Source organism: Lissotriton vulgaris, chromosome 12 (assembly GCF_964263255.1).
Source record: "Lissotriton vulgaris chromosome 12, aLisVul1.2, whole genome shotgun sequence".
NCBI classification, from domain to species: domain Eukaryota; kingdom Metazoa; phylum Chordata; class Amphibia; order Caudata; family Salamandridae; genus Lissotriton; species Lissotriton vulgaris.
The window spans coordinates 146,544,424-146,567,103 of NC_141700.1; the positions used below are offsets into that span (position 1 = coordinate 146,544,424).

The following is a 22,680-nucleotide window of genomic DNA, read 5'->3' on the forward strand; positions in this document are numbered from 1 at the left end:
ATAAGACCTTAAACTGTATTCGCTGGGCTACTGGAAGCCAGTGAAGTTTGCGAATGGTTTTGGAGGTAGAGCTAAAACGGGGCAGGCCCATTAAAGCTCTTTCAGCCGCATTCTAAACGCGTTGCAGACGGGCAGTTTCTGTTTTGTTGGTCCCAAGAAGCAGAGAAGAGGCATAATCCAATCTAGACAGCACTGTAGATTGGACAATCACTTGTCTGGTATCTGGGTCGAAAAATTTCAGAATTGCTGTTAAACTACGTAAAATGCCGAAGCATGTAGCGGCAACGTTTTTAGTTTGGGTGATAAAACTTAGAGCAGGATGTAACCAGATTCCCAGGTTTTTTTCTTCTGGCTTAAGTGTAGGAGCTTTTCCCAGGTTAGAAGGCCACCAGTGATCTCCCCAAAGTTCCGGGTTTTTCCCCACCAATAACACCTCCGTCTTGGCGGCATTAAGTAGTAGACAGTGGACTGTTAGCCACTCTGCTACAGCAGCCAGACCTGAGTTGAATTTGAGATGGTCCATATCCTTTCCTTCCGATAGAGCGACCACTAGCTGCGTGTCGTCGGCGTATGACACGATGTTAGGGTCCCACGCTTTGGCGACAGCAGCCAGCGGCTGGACGTACAAATTGAACAGGGTCGGGCTCAACGCCGAGCCCTGAGGGACCCCCTGTCCAATAGAGTAAGCCTTAGAGAGGAAGGGAGGAGTGGAGACACAAAATGACCTGTTGGTCAGGAATGACCTAAACCAGGCAAGAGCCACATCAGTGATCCCTGCCGCTTCAAGCCGGCATAGCAGGATCTGGTGGGAGACAGTGTCAAACGCTGCACTGAGGTCTAGTAGGATCAGTGCCGCTGTTTGGCCCTGGTCCAGGGAGGCTCGAAGGTGCCCCGTCATAGCCAGGAGTGCCGTCTCCGTGCTATGCCCGGCGCGAAATCCGTGCTGGGTGTCATCCAGAGTGTTATTGGAGTTTAAAACATCATGGGCCTCAGCGATCTTAGTGGCCCAGGGGAGCAACGATATGGGTCTGACATTTTCGGTCTTCTGAGGGTCTAAGGTAGGCTTCTTTAGTATAGGGGAGACCCATGCTTGTTTCCATTTTGCTGGCACCATTCCTGTAGAAAAGGAGGCATTAATGAATACTATGTAATGGAGCAAAACAGTACAGGGAGGAGTCTCGGAATTGGGCAGGCTTAAGAGGGTCCATCGGAGAGCCCGATTTAATGAGCTTAGTAAGCTGATTGAACCTTTGATTCGAGATTTCGGGGATAGTAGATAACCTAGACACAGGACTAGGTATAGTGTCTAAGCCACCGCTGGGCTGAGTCTCAGGAGTAAAGGCCAGGTAGATGCCCCGGATCTTTTCCATGAAGAAGGAGGCTATCTCTTCACATTGAGCCGCTGAAGTAACAACATTAACAGCGGATTTCTTTGTGTTGAGTTTCTTTAGAATTTAAAAAATCACTTTAGCCGCATTGGGGCTAATTTTTATGTCGGTGGCATAGTATACTGCCCGAGTCCTACAGATGGCTTTGTGATATAGTTTGAGTTGTTTTAGATAGCCGATCTTTTTTCAGTGGAATAGTCTTTTCTCCAATCGCGTTCATATCTCTTACAGATCTTTTTAAGGCCTGCCAAAGTCTCGTCATACAAGGGATTGGCGTCCTGGGTACGTCTCGTACTCCAGGTTACTGGAATAAGCCTATCCAGTGCCTGGGTAAGCCAAGTACAAAACGAGTCATAACCTGATTCTACGTCAGAAAAGGGATTCAAAGGATCGGTTTCCAGAAGGGCGTGAAAATCCGCTAGACGGAGTTTGCGCCAGGGCCTTTTACGTACGGCTGTTTGGGTTTTACAGTTGTCAGGGGTAGATGTACAAAAAGTCAGTGCAACCTTAGAGTGATCTGACCAGGCAATAGGTATAGGAGCAGGGGAGCTGGATGATTAAATGTTCGTAAAGAGAGGATCCAGCGTATGGCCTACATTGTGTGTGGGACCTTTAACTAATACCAACAGTATCCTATTGTGCCCTGTGAGTGGTAGTTAAAGTTTTTTTTATCTTCCTTCTCATGACAGTATCCTAGATCAGAGTTTGATCTTTTTTTTAATATATATATATAATTTTTATTGAAGCCAGAAATTTTCATCAAAAACATAGAAATATTGCATCATTACACCAAATGTATAATGCATGAATAATATATTCATAATACAAACCACTAGGATCAATAACATGCATTTGCACAATCAGAATCTCATAAAAATTCATAACCACCACCCAAACTATAAATACATCTTGAAAACCCAATTCCACCCTCTGCAATTAATCCAAATAGCTGCCCCATATCTTATTAAATTTCTTAATACTTCCCCTCCGAAGTGCAAAAGTGCGTTCGCTTTTCTTCACTAATTTCATCTTGTGACCCCATTCCAAAACCGAGGGAATCAATTCTGTTTGCCATTTTTGCAATAGGAGCGACCTGGCTACCGCCATTGCTATGTATTAAAATGTTATCATCGGATCTATAAAAGAAAGGTCAGGATCAAATCCCCAGAGAACTAATTTCTCATTCACTGCCAGTTGGACGTTGCATTAGTGTCCCAGATAGCTAAATAGATCTGCCCAGTACTTATGAATTCGGGGACAACTCAGCATGATATGAGACCAATTAGCTAATGGATGATTTGTACAACGGAAACATTGGGAGGACTGGTTAGGATATATTTTAAATAAAAAATGGGGAGTACCCTTAGTGTACTAAAATTAAGTTTATTATTAGTTGACCAAGTATGGGATAACATTTCTAAATGTTCATGATCAGACCATTTTTTAATAGCTCTTAGCTCAAGATCAGCTCCCTTAATTGAGGGTAAATATTTCTTCCAGGCACCCGGTTTCTTATCCGATGCCCTCACTAATAATTCATCTACCAACTGGCTCTGTTCAATTAAAAAATCCAGCCACTGCCCATTTTGATGGCAGATATAGAGGTTCTCTTACCCCCACCAAAGGGAAGATTCCGTCTAGCAATGTAGCTGAATTAATTGCCGGAATAGAATATTTTTTTAACAAAGCCTGTCGTTTTTAAAAAAAACCAGAAAAGGCACTTATAACGGACCAGTTTCGGGGATCTAAAAACCAGCAAGGGGGAATGAATTTGACTATCTTTACAGACTAGGTTCATAAAATAATTACAATAAAGCTTCGGATGTGGCGAAAATTTGAATCTAGATAAATATCGTACAAAATACGCATAATAATAATCCCTAAGGTTGGGTATAGCTGATCCACATCTTCATATAAAGTGCTAAGTGGGGTGTTTTCTTTGCCCAGATGAAGGTTGCAACATACTCTACCTATGAAAAAAAAACCTGCTAAAGTGCAAGGTATAGTAGAAAAAAGAAAATTGAATAATGGAAGAACCGACATTTTAATTAAGGCCACTCGCCCTAAAATAGAGAGGGGGAGCATGCTCCACCGAGCAAACCGGCCCTGAACCTTCTTAAAAAGAGGAGCAACATTTAATTGATATAAATCATTGACAGATTCCGAAAAAATACCCCTAAATATCTCTGTGGACTAATATTGACAGAAGCAAGAATATTTGGATGCAAATCTAAGGGTACCCTCCCACATTGCAAAACTTCGGTCTTCCTTTTGTTGATATGTTATCCACCTAATGCCTCGAATTCTTCAAATAACTCGAAGACTTTGGCTTGAACCTCAATTCTTGGTGTAATTATAAGCATGATGTCATCTGCATACAGTTTTAGTTTTGGCATTGATGAAATTGGTGGGGAAATCTCAGCACAGTTCCGAATGGCTATCGCCAAGGGCTCAATAAAAAAAGCAAACCGAACTGGCGATAAAGGGCACCCTTGCCTTGTGCCTCGTTTAATTACTAACGACCCTGCCACGGCCGTATTGATAACTACGTTGGCGACCGCATCGGTATACAGATTATGGATCAAACATATAATCTGAGATGGAATGCCGAAATGCTGCAAAATTGTAAACAGTGTCTCCCAAACCACAAGGTCAAAAGCCTTTTCGGCATCTAATAATAAAACTAAGGCTGGTATCCTCTTTGTGTCAAAATAATCCAAAGCCTCTGTCAAGAAGTGAGTATTAGTAGCCAGCTGTCTGCCAGAGGTAAAACAATTTTGATCCAAATGGATCAAATTCGCCGCATACTTATTAAACCTAAGGGATAGACATTTTGTAACAATTTTATAGTCCGAGTTTAGCAATGTTATTGGGCGATAGGAATTAGGATCCCTGCTATTCTTGTCCTTCTTTACAAAACTCACTATATTCCCATGTCTAAAAGATTCTGGGACTACCCCTCCTTCAAACATAACATATATCAATTGAAGAAAAAAATTGGCAAAAGAACTTTATAAAATTCAGACGGAAGTCCATCTGGGCCACAGGCCTTACCACTAGGTAGATTTTGGACAACTTCCTCCAACTCTTTCAAAGAAAACGGATTAACCGTAGAGAATTTCTCAGTTTCTGGAAGTGTTGGTGGCGGATTATCATGAAGACATTTTTCTAATAAATGATAGTCTACCGTCTGAAGCCTACCATAGATAGATGAATAATGATTAAGCATCATATCCCCAATTTTCACTGGGTCCTCTGTACACAAGGCAGTCAGGGGGCAGTTAATTCCTTTATATGATTTGCCGCAGCATGCTCTCTGGCCTGGCACGCAAGGAGCCTACCCGTGAAATTACTCTCCTCATACGTTTTCTGACAATACTGTTAAAAGATGGTTTCGCTTTGGCTATAATAAAAGGAGCGAAGTTCCTGTTTGGCCTGATCAAGCTGAACTTTAATCGAGGCAGCGGGATTGTGCAGAAATGCCTTGTGGAGTGCCTGGATATTATCTTCCAATTTTACCTTATTTAAGCTCGCTTTTTTTAAGATTGTAGCAACCTTTCCAATTATTAAAGCCTGAACAAAAGCCTTGAGTGAGTCCCAGACAATATTTATGGGGGTGGACTGATTATTTTGGACTAAAAACTCTTTAATCTCGAACCCCATTGACTTCACCCAATCCTCATCACTAATGTATTGTTTATTTAAAATCCAATGCTTAGGGAGTTTTGCCTTGACCCCGAAATTGATTTCCAGCGCCAGCATTGCGTGATCAGAAAATTCGTTATGAAAAAATGTTTGCTGGCAAAAATGTAAACAGCGAGAAATCAAGAGAAAATCCGAGATGAGGAACCAAACCGCCCTGACCAACATGTGCATTTAATTTTTGAGGGAAATGTTGCTCGCCAAGGTCTCCTAGATCTAATATTGCAGCATAATTTTGCAGGATCTTAAAAGACTTAGATTTTTTCAGTTTTTTCCCCCGCACTGAGGAGTCTAATTGGGGGTTCATTAACATATTAAAATGCCTCCCTACTATTTTGTCACCCAGAACCTGCATCAACGATTGATACAACTGCTCATATGCTCTAGGACAGTCTTCCACAGGTGCATAAAAGCTAACAAAAGTCAATGCTCTGTGTCTTTCTCTAAATGAACAGGTCACCCGACACCATCGCCCCTGTTGGTCTTTGCCAGAATTTACATAGTCAGCATGTTGGTTTTTACTCAAAAATATGTCAGTCCCTCTATGGGAGGCTGAGGACGATGAAAACCCCCTATAGGCTGCGCAAGATTTAAACATGGAAAATTCTGGAAGTTTCATAATTGGGATGTGGGTTTCTTGTAATAGAATAACACCCGGACTTTCAGTTTTTAGCCACATTTCAATTGCCCACATTTTTCTACGATTATTCAGCCCATTGACATTGAACGAAACAACATTTAACATTAGCCTATTAGCCATATGACAGACAGTGCTAACATTTCTACCAACCCGTTATCACATCGAGAGTCATTTGGTAAAAGAAGCAAATAATCAAACAAAGCTGAAAAATAACTGGCTTCACTTTTCCCATTTTCATACCATGTCCTACCCCCCGAAAAGTGGACCTTTCTCCCTCCACCACACCCACCACTTTCCCCTCACCTTATTAAACTCTGGTGTCGTGTATTTACACCCTAGTGATCCTAACCCCCCCCCCCCCCTCCCCCTCCCCCCCCCCCCTCCCAGTAATATAACCCTTCGTAAGGCTTCAGAAGCACATACTAACATTCTGTTTAGCCCCCTATTCGTTCATATAAACAAACATAATCAAAAAATAATCAAACAAAATATGTATATAATTTTTCCCTTAGCCCTTCGGAGCTTGAGAAATCTCTTAAGAATTCATGGGCTTACTCTACATCGGTGAACATAAAAAATTTCCCCTTCACCAGGATTCAACTTTGATTGCTGAGCAATAGAAGCTTGCGCCCCATTTGCCTTAAACAAGTGAAGAATTTTCACGAACTCCTTCCTACGACTGGCTGCTGCAGCTGACATGTCTGAAAAAATTAGACACTTAGTTGTCTCATTCACTGCAAATTGTCGCTGTTGAATCGCTTTTGTTAGGATTGTTTCTTTTATGCGGAAGTCAGCAAAGTTTACCAATATAGTACGTGGAAGTATAGAGTTGGGAAATGGATGGGCGGAACACGGTGAGCCCTTGTAATTGTAAGATCACCTTGGACTTCGGGATGACTTTTTGCTTCAAAAAAGTGTTCACCCATTGCAGCATTTGGGACCCTTCCAGTCTCTCTGGTACACCTACTATGAGGAGATTCGATTTTCGGGAGTGGTTCTCCAACTCCTCCACTTTTTTTTCCAAAGCGTTCTTGATTTTGGATACTGCTTTGACCTCCTGCAAGACCGATGATAACTGGTCCTCTAAGGTTAATATCCTCTCTTCAGCCTCCTGAAGCTTAACTGGAAGGCTCCCCATTGAACTTTCGATCTTCTCTAGACGTAGGTTAAGAGAGGCCAGCTCCGCTTTCCGAGTTCTCTTTAAATCTCAAACCTCCCCTAAAATCAAATTTAACATATCTTTGATGCTCATTTGAAATTCCCCTCCTGAATCACCAATTTCATTGGGATTAAGAATAGAGTTGAGGGTAGGACTAGGGTTAACAAGATTTACCACTGGAGCTGAAATCCCTTGCCCCAAATCCTCCTGTTGCGAGGCAGCAGCCTTATCCAAAATTCTACTCAAGGGTAGCAAAGTACTATCTCGATTCTTAGCGGAATCTTCTGCCTGATCGCATGCTCGTTCCTTATCTGGGGTTGCCAATTTTGCTTCAAACATCCCACTCTGGATAGTTAACAAAGCAGTTTCTTCATTGTGGTGGAGAATTGAACAGGACAGATGTTCAATATCAATAGTTGAGTCAATAGTAGTAATAGGGACAGTAGTAGAGAGATTATTTAGTGATACTTGTACATTAATCAATTTAAGGGCCTCACCCCCTATTTCAGGTACATCGATCCCAGCAATTGGTCCTGTAACATCTGGATGCTCCTTAGTGTTAAATACGCTCGGACCACAACCAGAAGAGGATGTTGGAGACATTGGTTTTTTAATAAACAATGAAAACTGTTTGATCTACTTCGAGGCACTGACTCTTTTTTGCAAAACAAGATCACCTTCTACGTGCGACCTCAGAAGAGGACTCATAATAACTCCTTCCTTCCCCAGTGCTCCCTCTACCTGGAATGATTGTTCTATAGCGGCCCCTGCGATAGAGGAGTTTCCATACTCCCCCCTCCAAGCTCTCAAAAGTGGAATCCAGGCCATGTAAGGGAGGAGCATTTCCCATTCCAGCTAGGCGAGCTGCCTCTTTAGCCTCCTTCACTTATTTAGCTAGAAGTCGCCGGGTTTTAACTTTAGGAGGGCGGGCATTAAGTATTTTCCCCATTTTCAGAGCATCTGCACCTCAGACTCGGTCTCCCAGAATGCAATTCGGCCCTATGAGGAAGCACTGGATCTTGTCCGATCTCCAAATGAGTCTTATGCCTCTAAATGCCTTGGAGTGCCTTTAAATACAAAAAAACCGGTGATTATAGGCTAATATCTCTTCTCTTTGAACAGTCTCTGTGCAATAATTGCTTCCCTTTACTACTAGACTGGCCGCCACTGTCTCAACCTTAAAAGGGGCTCACACTTGCACGCTTATAAGAGCTGGCCTCCCCCTCCAGGGCACACGTTTTGTAGATCAAGCTGCTGCTGCAACCACTGCAGTCTTTTTTCTCCAATCTGCCCTCTCACCTGCCGCTGGCTCTGGAGCGGCCAGAAAGAGACGGGCTCCATCGCGGGAGACGCTTACACATCCGAGCGAGGTGAAAAGAAGCGCTGCCACGAATCCAAAGAAGCCGAAATTGCTTCTATCCCACCACAGTATACAGCTGTTCAGCCAAGAAAAATGCCCCAAAGCCTGCAGAAGCCACAAATCTTCTCCAAGGTTTTCAAATGCCGGCTACTCTGGGAACCTGCACTGCTCCAGCTCCAGTTTTCCACATCCTCTGAGCCCAGTGCCTCCAAGCCTCTGAAACCAGCTGCCGGGAAAGAAGGAAATTGACAAAATCCAGCAGCGAGCCTCAGCGGACTGCAAGCAGGTCGTCAAGCAGCATCCAGCTGCCCATCAGAGGCTTCCGCAAATCCCTCTCCAGCCGCCTGCTCTCATACTCCACTGCAAAGAAAGAAAAGCGGCGTTTTAGATCCTTTTCTTCTTCTTTATAAAAATAGCCGAGCCGCAGCTAAAGCCACCGCATTGCCGGTTCGCATAAACTTCACTAAACCATCACTCGAGCAGGTGCTCCGGTCGTCAGCGACCTCACCGACCACAGTAAATCACCAAAGACACCATCACTGCGGGGGGAGGGGCATCGTTCAAGGCTACACGCTGGCGGGAAGCGTCATTAGTAGAGTTTGATCTTCTTGAGTTTTGCAAAAATAATATTTTGGTCAGACACCAGAACAATGTACCCTGACACTAAAGACATTGAGTCGAAGATATGTCAATGGTTAGGAAAGGTTTCATGACCTTTGTTAACTAGTTGCCGATACATGATTGAAACCTTGGATTTTTATGTTATACATTTCTGGCTTTCACAATTCTTTGAAATGTCGTTGTGACTTGGTATAGTATGAGTACCGATCTTATCCGGGTATTCTGACTAAGATTTTGCAGAGGACTTTAGCGTTAATTTGCAATGCACGGACAGTAAGGTCTATTTATCCAAGATGAAAAATGTGAAGCAAACCTCAGTAGGCGGACCAACCTCCTCTTAAAAGTGATCTGTTTGTACAATGGACAATCTACCCCAGATGCATTTTTTGCCTGTTAGATACCTACAATTTGTAACAATCTAGAAACCCAATACTTGCCATTGCTCTATTTTTAAATATGTATATTTGCTAAGGGGGGCTGGCATTCATTTAGTCTCTTCATGGTAATTCTTCAGTTGACTCTTCTTTCCTTCTCAGGTTCCAAGCAGTACAGTGCAGCTATAGCTTTCACGCTTGCCCTTTTCTCTCATCTAATAAACCATGTCAACATCCGACTGCAGGCTGAGCTGGAAGAAGGTGATAACCCAGTCCCTGCTTTCCAGAATGATAATTTGGGTAAGTGCACCAAGGTAGATGCGTTATGAAAATCTTATGGAAGTTGAATATTTCTCCACTGTAAAGCTAGTTTTTGTGCTGGAAAGCTCCACCTTAATACATGAACTGTGCCCTGATTTCATTTGCACCTTTACTGAAGTACTGAGCACTCCATTCCATTTTTAGATTCATGAAGCACATTTAGGCGATGACTGACCAGCAGTTCACTACATGATTATCTACCTTAATGTTCGTATACAGTGCATTGACCATAATACTTTGGAAACACTTTTAGTGCAGCTAATTAATTTATGAAAGATTTGCTGTGATGTGCAGTTTTGGAAGACTGTAAGGAATGTCCTGAACTTAACTGTCCCTGGGTTTTCAGAAAAACTATGTTCGAGGCATGTGGGCTGCTGAATTCATATCTGTGCATAGATCGCCGCCTAGTGTTGGGTCCGGATGATTGCACATTGTTGTCCTGGAAGAGTCTTCGAAGTATCACGAGATAAGTGGCTCCTTCCCCGGACTACAGTGCGCATGGGCATCCTCTCCATCCTCAGAATTTTTTTTTTCCGCCATTGGGTTCGGATGTACTTTTCTTTACTCGAGTTCGGAAACTTTTCTAAAGGCCAGAAGGCCTTCGGGGTCGTCGGTATTGTTTCGATCGGTGCCGAGTTCTTGTTCCAGTTGTTCTTGAGCAGGACGTCTAAGAGAGCCGCGTGGCATTTTCGACACCATAGGCCTATCGTCGATGGAACGGAGCCCGTTCAAACGATGTTCCCTTTTTAACTCTAAGTACCCGCACATCGATGTACATCCGGTGTGCAACAAGTGCTTATCACCAGAGCACACTGAGAACAACTGTCTAGCTTGTGCTAGATTCAGATCAAAGAAGATGCTTAGACTCCGACGCGCAGCGAGGCAAACTATGTCGAAGCCAGCGCCCGACCCGGTGAATATCTTTGACGAAGAGGACGATGAGGTCGTCGAGACTGAGGATCCAGAACAGCTGTCGGATCCCGGTTCGGAGCATGACTCCAACTAGTATGAAGATGACTAAGAGAACGTCGAAGATGAAAACGTCGTCGAGGTAAGGGGCGACGTATCCCCCATCGGAGCCGTTGATGACGACTTGAGCGATGAACCAGGCCCAACAGTGGGCACGGGGCCCGAAACAGACACTGAAAGACTTCCAAGGGCTCAGTCACTGCCCCCGGACCATGTAACACCGGTCGGGGGAAGATTACAACAGTTCCTGCCAGTCTGGGAGAGCATTACCACAGACAGGTGGGTGAGACAACTTATTCAGTACGGCTATTGTCTAGAGCTAACTTCCACTCCACCCAACATACCCCCAAGACACCGTCCTATGTCCGCAGAGCACATAGACTTATTGCAGCAAGAAGTTATCAGCATGCTGCAAAAAGGGGCCATAGAACTCGTCCCCATACAGTAACAGGGTACAGGTGTATACTCGCTGTACTTCTTAATCCCCAAAAAGGACGTTGCTCTCAGGCCAATACTGAATCTCAGGCCCCTAAACCAATACATCTTGTCAGAACATTTTCACATGCTCACTTTACAACAGGTTCTGCCATTGCTCACTCAGGGAGACTTCCTCGCAACACTAGACCTAAAAGACGCGTACTTCCACATACCAATACATCCTGCACACAGGAAGTATCTCAGGTTTACCATACAAAATCAACACTACCAGTTCAAGGTACTACAACAGTAGCGGCGCACCTGAGGAGAAACCATGTCCACGTCTACCCTTATCTGGACGACTGGCTCATCCAAGCAAAGTCAGTCCAGCAATGTGCCAGCCACATGTTTTGCACTATTCACCTCCTGCACAACCTCGGATTCTCATTAAACTACGCAAAATCTCATCTCCAACCCGCTCACGTACAACAGTACCTAGGAGCGACGATAGACACTCTGGCAGCAAAGGCACAGCCAAACTCAGCAAGAATCAACAGCATTCAAGTACTGGTTCAGAGATTCAGACCCCAACACTCGCTCCCAGCACGGGTGTTTATGCAGTTGATAGGCATGATGGACTCCTGCATCTTCATAGTCCCTCACGCGAGACTACACATGCGTCTGCTTCAGGAGTGCTTAGCACGGCAGTGGAACTAGCTCAAGGACAATTGAAAGACCTAGTGTTGGTGACCGGTCGCGCATACAACTCTCTGCATTGGTGGAACCCACAAAACCTTTGCAAGGGACGACCGTTCCAAGAGGCTGTACCACAAATAGTGCTGACGACGGACTCATCTCTCCTGGGCTGGGGAGCGCATGTCCTCCATTACACAGTGCAGGGACTGGACGACACAGCAAAAGAAGATGCACATCAAACTGCTGGAACTGATGGCAATCTTCATGGCAATGAAGGCGTTCAAGGTACATTTGTGCAACAGTCGTGTTAATCCGGACGGACAACATGACTGCCATGTACTAAATACAGAAGCAGGGAGGGACACACTCTCCACAGTTGTCACATCTAGCTCAAAGCATGTGGAAGTGGGCCATTCAGAGGAACATATTCCTCATGGCGGAACACCTCCCAGGCAGAGACAACCAGATGGCAGATCTGCTCAGCAGACACAGCCACCAGATGCACGAGTGGGAGATACATCCCTCAGTGCTACAACCGTACTTCCAGCAGTGGGGTCACCCAGAGATAGACCTGTTCGCCACAAGGGAAAACGCAAAATGCCAAAGCTTCGCCGCCAGGTTTTCCAAATCCGCAGTCTCAGGGCAATGCGATATGGATGAACTGGTCAGGCAGGTTTGCGTACGCTTTTCCCCCAGCCCCGCTCATACCACTAGGGGCACGCAAACTGCGACAACACTCCATGACACTCATCCTAGTTGCTCCAACGTGGGCAAGGCAACCGTGGTACACCACTAGAACTTTCCGTGGTGCCTCATCAAAGGCTGCGATTAACACCCAGTCTTTTAACGCAGAGCCATGGAGACATTCAGCACCCAGATCCGCAACAACTGAACCTTGCAATCTGGCTCCTGAAGTCATCGTTTGGTTACCTGAACTTGCCTCCTGACTGTATGAATATTATCAGAGAGGCAAGAAGACCTACAACCAGAGCGTGCTATGCGGCAAAGTGGAAACGATTTGTCATCTATTGTACCAATAATGACATAAGTCTGCTAGATGCATCTACTCAAAAATCATATGTTACCTGTTACATTTACACAGATGCAATCTAGCCTACAGTTCCATACGTATACATTTAGCTGCAGTGGCAGCTTATCTTCAGAACAGGCAACACCTTTCACTCTTTAGGGTACCTGCTATTAAAGCTTTTATGGAGGGACTCAAACGAGTGATTCCTCCAAGACACCCACCTTCAGCTGTCTGGAACCTGAACGTGGTTCTAACCAGGCTGATGGGACCACCTTTTGAACCTCTACACTCGTGTGAGATACAATTCCTAACGTGGAAAGTGGCTTTTTTAGTGGCAATTACATCCCTTAGAAGAGTTAGTGAGCTACAAGCCCTAACTATTCAGGAGCCATTCATACAAATTCATGCAAATAGGGTAGTGCTACCTACAAATTCTAAATTTATGCCAAAGGTGGTATCCCAGTTTCACATCAATCAGACTATCGAACTGCCAGTGTTCTTCCCAAATCCAGATTCAGTGGCAGAAAGAGCTCTACATACCCTAGACGTTAAAAGAGCTCTCCTGTACTATATAGACAGGACAAAACTTTTCAGGAAAACTAAGCAACTGTTTGTTGCCTTTTCACCACAGCACAAAGGCAACCCCATTTCCAAATCAGGTATAGCCAGATGAATTGTTAAGTGCATACAAATTTGTTATCAGAAAGCTAAACGCACATTAACAGTTCCCCCAAGAGCGCATTCAACACGCAAGTTAGGGGCATCCATGGCTTTCCTGGGAAACATTCCTCTAGAAGACATATGTAGAGCAGCCACATGGACTACCATACATACATTTACCAAACACTACTGCGTAGATGTACACTCCAAACAGCAAGCAGCTGTAGGACAGGCTGTACTCAAGACTCTTTATCAGGCTGCTGCAGCTGGCACGGGCACCCACCGCTAAGGGGGAGACTGCTATACATTCTATGCACAGATATGAATTCAGCATCCCACATGCCTCGAACAGAATATGCTACTTACCAGTATGCATCTGTTCTTGGCATGTAGGGCTGCTGACATTCATATTGCCCTCCCTCCTCCCCGGTGCCTGTCGCGGCTGAAGCACTCACAATTATTCTATAGCATGGACATCACTTACTGTATCATACTCCATCCCTGCCACAATGGCGAAAAACAATCTGAGGATGGCGAGGATGCCCATGCGCACTGTAGTCCGGGGGAGGTGCCACCTATCTCGTGATACTTCGAAGACTCTTCCAGGACAACCATGTGCAATTGTCCGGACCCAACACTAGGCGGCGATCTATGCACAGATATGAATGTCAGCAGCCCTACATGCCAAGAACAGATGCATACTGATAAGTAGCATATTCCTTTTGTTGAGGGCTGTATAGATACAATTAAGCAGGCATAGAGGTGGTATTTCATGCACTCTACAGTTGAAAACTGACATTTCCTCCCATACATTGGGACCTTCAGTGTTACTCAAGAATGCTGAATTTAGGCTCTCTGCCAGTACAGGTTATGGTCAGATGGTGATAATATGCTTTTCATGGTGATTGAGAGTTTGTAGGAGGCAAGACTTTGAAGGTGAAGCTTGTAGGGCACAACTTCCTCATCTTTCTTAAAAATGTTTCAATATAGTTTGGTTATCACTGACTGGTCCTGCAAGGCACTTCAGAACACTAGTTATGGTCAGATGGTGATAATATGCTTTTCATGGTGATTGAGAGTTTGTAGGAGGCAAGACTTTGAAGGTGAAGCTTGTAGGGCACAACTTCCTCATCTTTCTTAAAAATGTTTCAATATAGTTTGGTTATCACTGACTGGTCCTGCAAGGCACTTCAGAACACTAGGATGGAAGCATGTGAGAAAAATATTGAGGCCACTTTAAGAACAACACTGGCCAAATGCATTGCAAATGGAGAACTCGCCTTGAAGGAAAGTGTATTATGTGTAAAACAATTCCTCTGATTTGACCCTTTCTTGAACAAGCCTAACCCATAAGAAAGGTTCAATGCTTGGCCTAATCATATCCAGAGAAGGAGTACTGACAGTTGACTCCATTGACTCGTTACTCCATATTTGTCCACCTAAACACGCACACACAGATAACTAAATGCAAGAAACCAAACAAATGCTGTGTCAGATACACCAAAAACATGCACAGGGCGGAACTGATCACACGCTGCAAGAGGAACCTCAATCTTACAACAGGAACTCAGAATGTTCTCAAATTAACGGAGCACTACAACCATACAATATCAAACATAATGAAGCCAGTAGCCCCCCTGACTCTCTAAAGACAAATAAAATCAAACCCTCTCACCCATGGTGCAATCAGAATCTAAACAGGGAAAGGAGAATTTGACTCGCAGAACGTAGGTGGTGACAGGAACCCTCCTTGCTTCTAATCAAACTGAGTGTCTGAACAGCTGCAAAAACACATGTGAAAGTGAAAGCATCTCCACATCCCAACTCGACATCGCAAGGAATCCCCCCCCCCCCCCCACCCCCCCAAGATGATTATTTGAAATCGTTAACCAACAATGTGGGGGTAAAAAAAACAACCCAGATCAGCAATAACTCAGTGGGGAACTGTGAAGCCTTCTTTTCGCCACACTTTATAGATTATAAGAGAGGTGACAAGCCCTGCGGACTCTCAGTCCTCATACTGGACTACCCAGCTAAACAAGCTTGAACACAAATTTGATAACCTTATCAAGGAATTAAATGTTCGAGGCATGTGAACTGTAGATCACATGCTGTGCATCGCTCGCCATCTAGTGTTGAGTCTGGATGTTTGCACTGGTTTCTCTTCGAAGACGTCTTTCCAGTCACGAGGTAGGTGACTCCTCCTTTCGGTGATAGTGTGCATGGGCATTGACTCCATTGTTAGATTGTTTTTTCCACCATCGGGTTCGGAGGTCTATCGCTGTACTCCGGTTCGACACTGTTCCTTTTGGTTTCCCTCTGTGCGCAAGATACTCACCCTCAATGGTATTGTTTTCAATCTCATCTACCTTTCTATTGCGTATTGTAATTACTTAAAATAATCGTTTGAGCGGAAAGTTCGTTTAAGGCAGTCGGGCCTACCCGTGTCAGGTCGACCTGCAGTCGATAGAACGAACTCCCTTCAAATTCTGCCCTCTGTGTCACGCAAAATACCCATGCACCAACTCACACGAAGTGTGTAATCTGTGTTTGTTCCCCGAACACAGAGAACAAGACTGCAACGTGTACAAGACTTTCTGCTCCAAGAAAACACTTTGCGACCGTCGGGCTCGACGTCGCGACATGCAGAGCCAGTACACAAGCTCCATTCCGGACATATTCGGTCAACAATCCGACGAAGCGGTCAGCGAGGTCATGGGAACCGAGGAGGAGCTGTAGCTGGTCGCCATCTCAAAATTCGACTCCGACCAAGAAGAGGACATCCCACATGTTCAATGTACCGGGAGTACAGCTCCCCCTTGTCCCAAGAGACAATTCCAATAAGAAAAAAGGGTACAGCCCAACCCGTGCCCTCGGGCCCTGGTAAGCACAGAGATCACGCTTCTGACGCCCCTCCCCCTGGCTAGGCACTGAAGCCTTCCGGCTCTGAAAAGACTCCCTCCAAACCGAGCTCGGAGCCCAGACCTTCGGGGTCGAAACACAAGTCCGGCACCGACCCCCTGCCCCCCCATCCCCCCCCCCCCCCCCCCCGCTCTGCAACTTTCTACGCCAAAACAGACAGAGGTACAGAAAACTAAAAAGCCCAGTTTCGATGTCCCAAATGAAAAACCGGATCCGAAACATAAGCTTTTGTATATTTCTCCACATACGGGCCTTCTCACCACTAAAGTAACTCTAAAAAGAAGGGCTGATGCAGAAGAAGAATATTGCATCCCTTTGAAGAGGAGATCTGTTGGAACTAACCCTTCCCCTTCCTCTTCCTCCATCTATTCTTCCTTCATCACCACCTTCCCCTCAGCTTCAACCAATTTCACCTGAACATTCACCACCACATACACCTGGCAACCAGGATGATGAGGCAGATGATCAGTCATTACAAGACCCATGGGGCGATTAAAACACCAATTCACCCACAGGCAATGATCCCGACCTGTACCCTACCAAACCCACTCCACCATATGATAGTGTAGGCTACATGGATTTACTGGGTAGAGCTGCCAACTACCATGGGGTGGGGCTACATAAGGAGTTATTAGAAGTTTCCTCTTTAAAACCTTCAGTACCACGCTGAAGTCCTCACATACATTACCCATGCTTAAAGGAATGGTTAGGCATGTAGATGACATTTTTAATGACGCAGTCAGATCTCGTATTCTTACCCCTAAAATGGACAAAAAGTACAAGCCAGCACCATCAGACCCGGTATATATAAGGGGACAATTGCCACTATACTCCTGGTTATGTCCAGTGTAAGAAAAAGAGCCAACTCCCAGACGACAGGAGAGGCTCCACCTCCTGATAAAGAATCAAAACTTATTGATGCTTCTGGGAAAAGGGTAGCTTCTCAGGCAGCCAATTTCTGGCGCATCTCCAACACTCAGGCACTGTTAGCACGATACGACTGAGCGCCCTGGAATGAAATGGAACTACTGATCCATTATTTACCCCAGGAACACAAATCAAAAGCACAAGATCTGGTTAATGAAGGGCAACTTATTTCTAACAATCAAATAAGATGTTCTCTAGATGTTGCGGACACTGCTGCTAGAGCTATAAACACTAGTGTCCTTTTAAGGAGGAATGCCTAGCTCTGCTTATCTGGTTTTAAACTTGAGGTTCAGTCCTCCATATTAAATACCCCATTCGACAAGGAACATTTATTTGGCCCAGTGGTAGATTCTTCACTTGAAGAGATACTCTGGTAGCCAAATCTATGGGAGCCCTTCTGTCCACCCAGGACCGTGCTTCCTTTCGACACTCCTTTTGCAGAGGAGGTTCCAAGAATACCTCATCAGATGCACCTTCCACCTATAAGGGCAATAACCAGCCCTCTTCATCTAGGGGTTATTTCAGTGGTGGTTACAGGGGTAACAACGGTAAAGGCAGGGGCCGGGGTTCAAACACACGCACCTACCGTGCCAACACAAAGCAGTGACTTACCTTCAATTCCCCCTACCACTTAACACCTGTCGGGGGAAGACTGTCAGATTTCCGACCAATTTGGCAATCAATAACAGACAAATTATCCGTTTTGGTTACTGCCTTGAATTTATCAACACACCTGCAAATATTGCACCAAAACGACACAAATTATCCCCAGATCATCTACACCTCCTCAAACAAGAGGTTCTGTCTCTACTTCTAAAAGGGGCTACATAGCCTGTGCTGCCCCATCATCGTGGGTCGGGCGTATACTCCTTTTATTTCCTAATTCCCCAAAAGGATGGTTCTCTCAGACCTATTTTAGATCTCGGAGAACTCAGCCAGTACATTCAGTCAGACTATTTCCACATGCTAACACTTCAACAGGTACTTCTTTTACTACCGAAAGGCGACTTTCTACTCTAGATCTAAAAGACGCCTACTTTCATATACCAGTTGACTCTGCTCATCGCAAATTTCTCAGGTTTGTGGTGCGTGTCAACACTATCTGTTCAGGGTACTCCCATTCTGTGTCACCACCGCCCCAAGGGTCTTCACAAAGTATCTGTCCGTAGTAGCGGCTGACCTAGGAAGACAAAGCATCCGCGTCTTCCCGTACTTGGACGACTGGCTCATCAAAGCTAACTAGTACCAGCAATGTCTGAAGCACACTTTCAGGACAATTCAGTTACTGCATCAACTATAGTTCACAATCAATGTGCCAAAGCCACACCTCCAACCAGCCAATTCAAAGGACTACCTAGTAGGCACAATAGATACTCAAAAAAACTCTTGCTTTTCCCAGCTCAGCCAGAATTCTTAATATTCAGGCTTTAGTTGTCTGCGTTCAATCCAATCATTGAATTCCAGCTCAAACTTACATGCAGCTACTAGGAATGATGGCATCTAGCATCATGATCGTTCCCCATGCCAGACTGCACAGGCATCCACGACACAAAAAAGAATGCTTAGCCAGTCAGTGAAACCAATCACAAGGTCTATTAACTGACCTAGTGTTGGTAAGCGGCTGTACCCCTCGCTCTCTGCAGTTTTGGAACACACAAAATTTATCAAAAGGACGGCTGTTCATAGACCCGGTTCCACAGATAGTACCGACAGTGGATGCGTCCCTCACTGGCTGGGGACCTCATCTACGACAGCACACAGTGCAAGGCTTGTGGAGCCAACAACTGAAGTTGCTCCACATTAATCAATTAGAGCGGCTTGCAATATTTCTAGCACTCAAGGTGTTTCAAGCTCACCTCGAGGACAAAGCTGTCTTCATTCGTACAGACAACGTGACACAAAAACGGGGGGGAGGGCACACACTCTCCAACTGTCCCACTTAGCCAAAGACATCTGGAGGTGGGCCATTTACCACAAACTTTAACTCCGAGCGGAAACACCTCCCAGGAGTCAACAAACAGATTGCAGATCTCCTCAGCAGGCAGAGACAGCAAATACACGAATGGCAACTCCACCCTCAGGTTCTCCTTCCATACTTTCAACGTTATGGAGTCCCTCAAACAGACGTGTTCGCCGCATACCAAAATGCTAAAGCTTCGCATCAAGGTCCCCACACCCGCAATCCAAGGGCAATGCACTATGGATGAACTGGTCAGGGATATTTGCCTACGCTTTTTTATTAGTGGTTCAGAAGCTCAGGCAAACATCTCACGCTAATCCTAGTAGCTCCCACATGGGCACGTCAGCCTTGGTTCCACACGAAAACCTGCATTTAACCTCCAGTCTCCTCAAACAGAGCAATGAAGAAATCAGACATTCATATCCCAAATAACTGAACTTCGTGATGTGGCTCCTGAAATCTTAGAATTTACTCACTTAAACCTTCCACCTGAATGTATGAATGCCATTAAGGAAGCTAGAAGACCTACTACAAGGGCCTGCTATGCAGCTAAGCGGATGAGAGTTATCTACTGTGGTAACAATCACATCATCACTCTTGATGCTTCCATACAAAATATCATATGCTATTTCTTACACTTGCAACAATCAGTGTTGGCTTATACCTCAAGTAGACTACACCTAGCAGCAATCGCAACATTTCTCCAAAATAGACAGCATTTGTCGTTGTTTAGAGTACCTGTGATGAAAGCGTTAATGAAAGGACTAAAAAGAGTCATACCACCAAAACTTCCACCAGCTCCACTGTGGAATCGTAATATAGTCCTTACAAGGTTAATTGGCTCACCTTTTGAGCCCATGCAAAAATGCGAACCACAGTTCCTTTCTTGGAAAACAGCTTTCCTCATTGCAATCACTTCATTAAGGAGAGTGAGTGAATTACAGGCATTAACCATACATGAACCATTTTTCCAACTACACAAAGATAAAGTGGGTCTTCGTACAAATCCTAAATTTTTACCTAAGGCCATATCTGCATTTCACATAAAGTCAGTAGAATTACCCGTATTCTTTCCTCAACCTGATTCAGTTGCAGAAAGAGCTCTACACACCCTAGCTGTTAGAAGATCACTCTTGTACTACTCTGAAAGGACAAAATCTTTTCGTAAAACAAAACAACTCTTTGTTGCTTTTGCGCCACCACAGAAAGGCAATCCTATCTCAAAATCAGGTATTGCAAGGTGGATTGTTAAATGCATTCAAACCTGCTATGCAAAAGCAAAAATAACTAACTGTACCCCCAAGGTCACCTTCCACTCGTAAGCTAGGGACTACCATGGCTATTTTAGGAAAAAGTCCTATGCCTGACATTTGCAAAGCTGCAACATGGTCTACACTGCATACATTCACTAAAGATTATTGTGTAGATGTGTCAGCAAGACAACACGCCAATGTGGGCCAAACAGTACTTAAAACACAATTTCAGACAGCTTCAACAGCTACAGGGTAGCCACCACTTTGGAAGGATACTGCAATGTAATCTTATGCACCGCTTGTGATCTACAGCTCACATGCCTCAAATGGATAATTTTACTTACCCAGTAAGCAACTGTTCTTGGCATGTAGAGTTGTAGAGCCACATGCGCCTCCCCGGATACCTGTAGCTGCTGCACCTCTCTATTTCATTTACATCCATACACATGGACATCTCTATTTTTTACTACTACTCCATTCTCACCATCTGCGGCAAACAATCTAACAATGGAATTGATGCCCATGCGCACTATCACCGAAAGGAGGAGTCACCTACCTCCTGACTGGAAAGACTTCTTCGAGGAAAAACAAGTGCAAACATCCAGACTCAATTCTAGATGGCGAGCTATGCACAGCATTTGGCTCTACAGCTCTACATGCCAAGAACAGATGCTTACTGGGTAAGTAACATTATCCATAGCGAATACAACATTAGGTAATCCTCACTAGCTTTCTAAGAGTTTAAGTCTTACGTACAAGACTCATTAACCCCAAGGATGAACAACCTCCCTAATTCAATTACAAACTATGCCACCCATCTCTGGCCATCCCCTCTTTGGCCCAGAAGAGCACACAACCATCTCTCCACGACAGACATGGCAACTTTGCATCTATGCTATAAGGATTCAGTGACTACCTAAACCAAACCGAAATACTGGGTCAGAGACACCACAGACATGAACAGGGCTCAACTCATCAAACGTTGAAAGAAGAACCTCAATTCCACAACTAGAGCCCTGAATGTTCTCAAATTAACTGAGCACTACAACCATACAATATCAAATATAATGAAGTCAGTAGCCCCACTGACCCTCTACAGACAAAAAATCAAACCCTCTCCCCCATGGTAGGATCAGAATCTAAACAAGAAAAGGAGACTTAGACGCGTAGAACATAGTTGGTGACAAGAACTCTCCACAGTTCTTCTAATGAAACTAAGTGAACGTCCGAACCGCTACAAAAAACACATCTGGAACACGAAAGATCCCAACTCGCCATCGCAAAGAACTCCCCCCCCCCCCCCCCCCCCCCCAACCCCCACCACCCCATCCCCCAAGATGAATTTTTGAAATTAACCAACGATCTAGGGTTAAAAACAATAACTTTAACTCAGTGGAAATCCGTGAATCCTTGTTTTCATTTTTTTTAGTGAAAAAATCATAGAAATAGAAAAGGAAATTATTACCGACATAGAGGCTAAGAGCCACCTTAGACAACGATCATCATTCCAACATTGTATCTACTTACACAGGAGAGGAACATGTGACGTCTCATCCAACCAAGACTAAAAATCAAACTACTTGGAGTGAGTTCAAAACACTAACCGAGGAAGAGGAACACAAGATCTTACTATTCATGAAACCAACTTCACATTTCAACAACCCTTTCCCCTCAACAATACTTAAGCAACTCCATCCCCTCTTCTTACCCATACTAAAGAAGATTGTAAATTCATCATTAGAACAAAATATCATGCCAGAATGCCTGAAGGCTGAGCAAATGACACCCCTCCTGATAAAAGTAGGAGCAGACCCTACAACCCTGAGCAACTTTCTCCAGTGTCAAACATTCCCTTTCTAACTAAGTTGTTGGAACAATGTGTGCACAATTAATTGAGGCAACACATTGATCAATTTAACCTTCTCGACAAATTTAAATCTGGATTTAGAAAAGGGCATAGCGCAGAATTGGCCATGGTTCACATAATTGATAACACCCTTAAGATGCTAGACTACTACTCCTGCCTACTCATCCTACTAGACCTCCTCAGCATTTGACTTGGCCAACCACAACAAACTACTAAAACTGCTAAAAAAACAGAATGGGGCTGTCTGGAAAAAAGTGCTCTCGTTCGCAACTTTCCTGCATAAACACTCACAAAGAATCAAACTAGGCAAATCTCTCTTGGGGGCCACACCTGGCTAGCCTAAACAACCTCAAGCAGAAATCTCAGACAACAGAATTCCTACTTTTTCTCCTTACAGAAGCCCCACGTGCATCT

At 44.5% G+C, this 22,680-nt stretch overlaps 1 protein-coding gene across 1 annotated transcript in view; it reads left to right on the forward strand.

Annotated features, from left to right (window-relative positions):
• Nucleotides 1-22,680, forward strand: part of SMG5 (SMG5 nonsense mediated mRNA decay factor) — a 317,166-nt gene that overhangs the window by 151,543 nt on the left and 142,943 nt on the right. Inside the window, exon 11 of the mRNA XM_086947626.1 lies at nucleotides 9,407-9,544. Coding sequence (XP_086803752.1) covers nucleotides 9,407-9,544 — 138 coding nt within the window. The remainder of the gene's footprint in view (nucleotides 1-9,406; nucleotides 9,545-22,680) is intronic.